We start from the raw sequence: 8,303 nt of genomic DNA, 5'->3' as shown, positions 1-8,303 counted from the left end.
GCTCCGGCCGGAATCCAAAATCGGGTCGGCCCAGGTTACCATGTAAAAAGCCACCCCACCGTACTCCCACGTCGTCGCTATAAGAACCCCAGGATCCCGTACCCTACCTTCCACATCCATCCACCCACATGCGCGAAACAGCTTAACTCTCTCGCCAAGGATCACGCCCTAGTGTGTTTAGTGGCCGGCCATTTCCACATTCCAAGACCAGACACCGCTACGTCCTGTTCTGCCTCGACTCCGATCTCGAAGCTCCCCTTCCTCCATATATAATCCTACTAGTATTAATCTAGCCCCGATACAGCACCAGCTAGCTACCACTGAGCGATATTCTCGCATCATTCTCTGTTAGTTCCATCCATCTATTCCTCCGGGTAGTAGGCACTAGCCAAGATGCTGCACGAGGCGGCGCCATGCACGTGCGGGATGCTCTACGGCAGCTGCGGCGGCGGCTGCTCCATGCTGCAGTTCGGCGACCACCACCACTACTACGGCAAGCAATGCGGCGACCAGCAGGGCTTCGGCGTCCCCTACGGCGGCTCCGTCGACTGCACGCTCTCGCTCGGCACACCCTCCACCAGGCGCGCCGCCGAGGCCGGTGGGGCTCGTGCGCCGGCGGCACCCGCAGGGCTTCCGTGGGAGGCGGTGTCCACCTGCAACGGCGGGCAGCAGCAGCTCCTCAGCGCGGCGCGCGCGGACCAGGCCACTTCCGGCGGCGCTCGCCGGTGCGCCAACTGCGACACCACCTCCACCCCGCTCTGGAGGAACGGCCCACGCGGACCAAAGGTACATATGGTAACATACCCAGCAGCAATGTACATTGCCTAGACTAAGCTGCGGACCGTACGTATGCATGTCGATACTATGACCCTAACTGATCACCATTCCTGCTACCTGCAGTCGCTGTGCAACGCGTGCGGAATCCGTTACAAGAAGGAGGAGCGGCGCGCGGCCGCCGCCGCGGTGGCGCCGACGGCGATGGCATCAGACAGCGGCATGGAATACGCGTACGGGTACGCGCGGCAGCAGCATCAGACGCAGCCGCAGCAGTGGGGCTGCTACAACCCGGCCGTGGCCAAGGCGGCGTCCTACACGATGTTCGGCGACGCGGCGCAGGAGGACGGGCCGTGCCTGCCGTGGGGGCTCGGCGTCATGCCCTCCTCGCCGGCGTTCGGCTCCGTCCGGGAGATGACCAGCCTCTTCCACTACTACTAGCTAGCTCCTACTATAGTCGATAACTCGATATGATCCTCTCACTCTTTAGCCACTTTCTTTTTTCCTTCTCCCCTTTTAAGTAACAAGAAGATGCTGTACTACTGTACTTCTTTTTGAGGGCACACAGGATGCTGTGCTTGACCAGCGACCCGGCTCATGGCCTCATGCTGCATCAAAGTTGAAGCTCAAATGGTTCACTCCCCGATCTCTTGTTTCCTCTTTGTTTGCGAGACGATTCTCTCTTTCTCTCTTTTCTTTTCTTTTCTGAGCCGACGTTTGCATATACCCCCATGAGTAGACCATCTTTCCATGATGAGTGGACGCATGTTGCATCATGATTACGACCAAGAGTACTTGCCCTGCTTTGCTAATCATCATCGCTGTGTTTCTTGGAGACCCCGTGCACAGCTAGATAGATTTGACCCTTTTGCTGCCGGGGTGCCGGCCCCAACGGTCAATCATCGGTAGCTGCAGATATTCCGGGGCCCGCAAACTTACTGGCCCTCCTTTTTATAGGGCTTCTCAGTCATAGCGACTGTGTCCTGTATCTGTCTAATCTCTCTACACTCAGCTTCGGTTCAGTTTAGTTTGAAATACACTAGCACTAAACCCTACTACTCATCATGGGATCGGCAGGAGTGTGCTTTTGTACGTACTACTTGATCCCCAGCTTCAGAAGACGAGCAATGTGCCTATCGTTTTGTATTGATCAGACACACATGAGTTACAATGTATAGAGACAGAGAGGGATCGTGCACACGTAGTGGCCCTCGTCGCAGGGGCGTGCGTTGCGATAGTGGAGGAGAAACCTAAGGAATAGGTCCTACCCAGTTACAGAGGTGACCGTTGCTCAACACCACCACCCCCCCCCCCCCCCACCCCCACCCCCACCTTTTGAGAATATATCTGCATATTGCGAGCTCGTCGAAATTGACCTTCACGTTGTCCGTGACCGAGTTGCTCTTGGTGAAGCCCGAGTCCTCCATGTTCATGCTGAATCGGATTTGTGGATAGGTAAGTGGCGCTGATATTGTTACAGTAAACAACAGTGGCACATGTGATTGGCTGATGAAGCTCAGCAAGGAGTTGGCGCAGCCATAGTGATTTAGCGACGCAATTGGCGACAGCTCTGTACCCAGCCTCTGCGCTCGAACGAGAGACGGTATGCTGTCGCTTGGAAGACCATGAGACCAGGTTGGTGCCGAGGAAGACGCAAAAACCTGGTGCCGAGGAAGACGCAAAAACCAGACGTCGAACGGCGTGTGTCAGGGCAATCGGCCCGGTAAGCGTCAGAGTATCAGAAGAGGCACCAACATGAAATTGAAAGCGAAGATGAGCAGTGGCTTTGACACACCGCAAGATGCGCTCGATCAGCTGAAGATGGGTGATACGTCGCAAACCACGGTGTATTGTGCCTCACCTTGTATTCTTTCTCCTCTCTTATATCTCCAGGGATTGTTGTAACGGCTAGTCCGAGCACCGCCCAAGAGCATTCACGGGCTCAATCGGATGGAGCAATGCGGGCGATGGGTAGGTGGGTGGCGCGAGTGGCCAATGGATGGCTACGGGCGGTGCGCTGCCATACTCGATGGTGGCGTGATAGCTTGGGCAGCGAGCTATCACTCCTATCCGCTGCAAAGGCCTCTGCCGGCCCGCGCCATGATGACGCGTATGGGTGCATGCGCCTCGTATGTTCCCCACCCAGGTCCTGACACGTCTTGTTAGGTTCAGTTGACCCCCGCTCCCTGGCCGCACCTGGCCAAGGAGAGACGATTCCAAGGTCCTTCCCGGGGCAATCCGGACCATGCCTTGGCCTGGCTGCCCCGCTCCTCCATCCTCAGGACCTCTTCCGGGGGCAACCCCAGAGGTAGCCAAATGACAGCTCCGTACCCAGCTTGTCCAGTTCTTCTTAACTAGTCTGGCCGTCCTAGTTCGCCTTTGTACGATAGCGCTTGTCCGCCACAAGGGTCCCTACATAAAACGTAATTTTCCGCGTAGTTATACCTGTTTTACCATGGCATGTACCTGACCCGTTCATTGTGTGCGTGATTAGGCGCCATGGGCTAGAGTCTGCGCGACGCTACTTAATCGTGAGGACCCTGGTCCCATTACACCGACAATGAAGATGTTGGAAATGAACTCTCACACAAGTTTAGACTTGTATCCAAATCAACTCAACCCAAACACCCACCATGCCTATCTATATAGCACTTGCTATTCCAAGTATAATATGTGTGTTGTGTCTCCAATTACTTCAAAATATATTTTTGTGTAATTTAAAGCTCATGGGAAAGTAAGGTATTTAAGAAAAAACACCACTATGGAAGTTGTGGGTTAGAAAAAAATATAGGTAATGATGTAGGTACGAACCATGCTGACATGGAAAACACCTTTCAACATTGCACTTATTTTTGAGTTGATCATCATGTTTTTTTGGTTACTTGACAGCCACCTCGGATGAAATAAAGGGGGTTATCAAACAAAGAACTAGAGTATGCATATATGTTAGACAAGAGCATTGGGAAGCTAACCAAAGCCATGCCTAATCATGGTGGAAGATTCAACATGGGCATCTTCAATAGTATTTAAAGAAAAGTAAGAGACATACTTTTACTAGGAGGATGTTCATTTGTCTGCTGTCCTTTCTTCCCGCTATATATGACCTATATAAGTGAGGTTTAAAAATCTCCTTGGGTCCTTTGTACAGGAGACATGGAGGTACCCCTTTGCGATGCTTGGTTGAAACAATATGTGAAAGGTTTGGGATAATCTAAAGTTGAGTAGCACGAGGTGTGGCTTGTTAGTGGGGCATGAGGCACTTACTTATAAGAGGTCAAACACATGAATCATGAGTATCTATAAAACAAAGTAACAAATAGATGCGTGGAACACCATCCTTATGATTACTGTTGACATGAATTACATAGCTTAAAACTTTACTTTATGCTCTATTTTATATTCTATTTTGTTGGAGGACTAGCACATGTATTCCCTACTTACTTTTTGTTATTCAAGAGTCAAAAGAGAAGAAAAAGAGTCTTCCAAAAAAATTATATAGGTTCATCCAAGCATGCTATATGGTTAATAATACTTCTCATTTATTTGTTTACAATGCCATTTATTATTAAGCATGCTTTATAGAATGTAAGAGATATGACTTTATAGTTCAATTGCTTATTGTTATTATTTAATGACTGAAACTTGTGAAACTTTGCATGATAACATAGAAGCAATGCAATAAACTTCAAAGTCCATGTTAGTTTTATCTCCTTCATGCTTGAGGACGAGCATAGGTTAAGCTTGGGGATGTTGATGCATGTAAAATGCATACATGAACTTTGTACTTTATTGAAAAATATACCCACATATTTGCAACATATATGATGTTAAATCCATGTTTTATATTGATTTATGGGGATTTACCAATGATCCCCTTTATTTGGGGTATAACTCTGCAAAATAGGAAAACCCTGTTTTCTGTATTTTTCACTTTGAGGGACCTATATGGAGTCAACTGAGCTAGGATTTCGGGGACATTAATATTTTACCAAGAGAAGCATCTAGAGCAATTGGACCTCATGAGGGAGGGTCTGAGGCCCAAAAGAGCATAGGTGGCACGCTCAATAAGGGTGGGTGCTCCACCCTGTCGCTTTTCGTCGTCGACTGCCCGTTTCGCATGATCCTTTTTGCCCACGGACTCCGTTTGACCTAAAAACCTCTATATATATGAACCCCAAGGTTTCCTCGAAGAGAGAGCCACCGAGAGACAGAAACACCAAAACAAAGGATACAACAGCGAAGATTGGAGGAAGAAACTCTGCCGGAGGGATCTCCACCTTCTCTAACATCTTCCACATCAACACCATGGTGAAGAGAGAGTAGTCCACCTCTGGACTATGGGTTTGTGGCAATAGCTTGATCTATTTCTCTATTGTTCTTCATAGATCTTACTACCATATGATCTGCCCAACACGACTATGGTCATATATGTAATTCCTATATGGTGGATCTTTATTTTATGATATTGAGATATGAGATTTGAATCTATTATGTGTAAGATGTATTGATAGATGCATATCATGTACCCTGTTCTTAAGTTCTAGTTCCGATCCAACTTGTATGCAAGAACATGTGTGGGGAGAAATGTGTATTAGATGGAGTAGCATGGTTCTAATGATTGAATAGTGACAACAAATTCATGATCTATTAAGGTTTTACCTTTTCCTTTGCTACCTCACTAGGGATAAAGTGAATGCATGTGCTATGTTTACCATGTGACAATAGTGATAATCTTGTTTGCTCAAGGTAGCATATTTGATATTCAAACATCATGTCAAAGTACTTAGGGCTATGCTCTATTAGTTCTTAATACAAGATTGCTTGGAGTTTTCCCTTTCTTGTGGAGTATAAGAGATATGTGTTGCATCATCTCTATGATAGGACGTGATACCCATATCAATGCTTATCAATCACACATTGAAGGTCCACCAATATTATCTCATTGATGAATTGTTAGTTTCCACTACAACTTAAAAAGACAGTAGACAATTGAACCGATGAACCCCAGTCCAATTTTAATCATAAAAAACATCTTTCCATTACCTTTATCATACTTTTTACTTGCAGCAATATTTTAATTTAAAAAAATACTTTCTTTACTTAATCACACACAAAACCCAAAAACACCTATCTCTTTATCGATGTTACTTAGTTTACATAGTTTATTTGCTTTAATTTACTTTCATTACCTCTTTTATCCACAACCACTAATAAGAAAGCTTATGCTTGTGAACCACACGGTGGAGTTGGGGACACAAGGCAAAACTTTTCTAGGAAGGATTGCTAGATGAAGAGGAAGTGGAGATACCTCTAAGCCAATTACATGAGAGTTCGATATAAACTCCCGAGTCATCCTTGTGAGGAATAGCTTCTCTTGCTACGACACTTTGCACTTGGAGTCCCAACAAATTGACGACATAGGTGAACGTCATCAACAACACATAAAATCCTCCCGCTTGTTTGCCTTAGCCATACCAATAAAATAATGCATGCCATTAGTGAACTCGACAGAGCGTCAGTCATCGTTAATCCATTGCCGGTTCATCTAAATTATATAATTAAGTATATCAAAAATCATTACACAACATCATGAGTATAGAAGTGAAAAAATTAATACGAGTTCATCACATTAAAACCAAAGTAGACAAAACTAATTTACATGTCTCAGTCGAGTATCTAGCTAGCTAGAGATACAATAGAATCACAATCACGACACTACAATTAGTCACATGCCCTAACACTCTAAACGCAATCACGATGCAGAAGTCGATTGTAAATTTTAAATAAAATGGGGATGTTTGTGTCTTTCTTATACAACATACTACTAACTAAAAACAATAGGAATCAAATACATAATAAAACTATGAACTACACATGCATTTTATCAATACATACTACCTCCATCCCAAGGCTTATGACAGCCTTTCTCACAGATGGTGCCAAAGTATAATGATCGGCTATTGCAATAATCAAGAACACGCCTCATACTTACAACACACATGGAATGAAAAACAAAACAACTATATGGCTATAAATGTTATTATTGCAAAAATAAAAAAAATATGCACTGATTTAAAAACTTTCTACTCCATACTCATTTTGATCAATTACTAAGTAAACCACATCTACACATATGCAAACTAAGAAGTTAATTTGAGTTCAGATTGCATATAAATCAAATGAACTCCCATATAATTACTTCCACACTAAACCCACAAATCCCTTGACTTCTCGAGCATAAATTGAGCTAAACTAGCAATGACAGATGAAAGGATGAATTTGCTAACCTTTTAGAACCCTTTGATAGATGGGACGCCTCCAAATCTTGACAAATCATGGAAAAAATGGGCATGAACTCGAGCCCGGGGAGGAAAACAGAGAGGAGAGCAAGGGAGGAAGAGGGACGACGATTATATAGGAGGGGACTTTAGTCCCGGTTGGTATCTCCAACTGGGACTAGAGGTCCCGTTTGGAGCCTCTGGCAGGGACGATGGTCTTTAGTCCCGGTTGGTGTCTCCAAGCGAGACTAAAGGTCCCGTTTGACCCGGTTAAACTATTTCACGTCTCTAACCTTTTTGTGTGGCGCCTGTGGGAGCGGCGGCACACATTGTCGGCAGGCAGGCTCGAACCGCCATGTATGACAGAATGTGTGCATAGAAGGGTGTGTGATACGCCCAAAACATATCTATAATTTTTGATTGTTTCATGTTAATACTATGCCTTTGGCACTTGTTTTTGTATTAAGTTTATGATTTATTTGGACTAACCTATTAATAGTTGCAAAAGTGCATAATGTTCTTGTTTTACACTTTGATGTGTAGGAATTATCAAGAATACAAGAGGAAACCTTGTTGGAGTCGAACTGGAACTTTGCTGAAATCTGTCCCAGAACTGTTTTCGGAGATTGTCTGTTTGACCCTCGAAGATGACCTCCAACGGAGTTGGGCCTGAAGAGGAAGTTGTAGATAATTTTCTGCTGAACGTTCTGGAGTTAAAACTTGGCCCAATCGGAGTTCGGACGCGGCCTGTAGGCCCGTTTTGGTGGAAACCTAAAAGGGGTGACGGAAATCCGAGAAGCTATATAAAGGGAGGAAACCTAACTCGTGGAGGACACCTCCACCCACGAATTTCAGCCACAAAAGCCACGTTTTTGCCTCCCCCATGGTTCCCATCTCCATGAGGGAGGGCTCCCTTGAAGCCATGAAGGAGAGAGGCTAGGGGCGGCGCTCCCCAACCTTGCTGGCGGCGGGGAAAGGAGTTCCCCGCGCCGCCGGCGCCAGCGCCGCCCTGCGCCACTGCGCTGCCCTCTCCGACGTCTTCACCGCTATCTCCATCACCATCTCCTCCTTGTATTCAGTGATTCATCCTCTCATAAACCTTTGTATCGTCCTATGTAAACATGGTGTTTGATGCTATAATATTAATCCTATGATCTATGTTATGTTTATGTAGTATATTTGTCTTTTGATTGCTTTGTTGAATGTCTATGGTTCATTAGAGTTGTATGTTGATATGGTACTGTCCTTTGG

At 45.8% G+C, this 8,303-nt stretch overlaps 1 protein-coding gene across 1 annotated transcript; it reads left to right on the top strand.

Moving 5' to 3' along the window:
* Positions 1-393: 393 nt before the first annotated feature.
* On the top strand, positions 394-1,215 carry LOC124663403 (GATA transcription factor 15-like). The gene is made up of 2 exons (XM_047201109.1): positions 394-786; positions 901-1,215. Exons 1-2 carry the CDS (start codon positions 394-396, stop codon positions 1,213-1,215), a joined length of 708 nt encoding a protein of 235 aa, XP_047057065.1.
* The last annotated feature ends 7,088 nt before the right edge of the window (positions 1,216-8,303 follow it).

Source organism: Lolium rigidum, chromosome 6 (assembly GCF_022539505.1).
Source record: "Lolium rigidum isolate FL_2022 chromosome 6, APGP_CSIRO_Lrig_0.1, whole genome shotgun sequence".
Lineage (NCBI taxonomy): Eukaryota > Viridiplantae > Streptophyta > Magnoliopsida > Poales > Poaceae > Lolium > Lolium rigidum.
Note: the sequence above shows the minus strand (reverse complement) of the source record. Positions and strands in the feature narration are given on the sequence as shown.

Excerpts from the sequence above, each read along its gene's own strand:
- LOC124663403 (XM_047201109.1), top strand. The coding sequence starts at position 394 with ATGCTGCACGAGGCGGCGCCATGCACGTGCGGGATGCTCTACGGCAGC. Across the intron at positions 787-900 it reads ACGGCCCACGCGGACCAAAG|TCGCTGTGCAACGCGTGCGG; the intron begins GTACATATGGTA and ends TGCTACCTGCAG.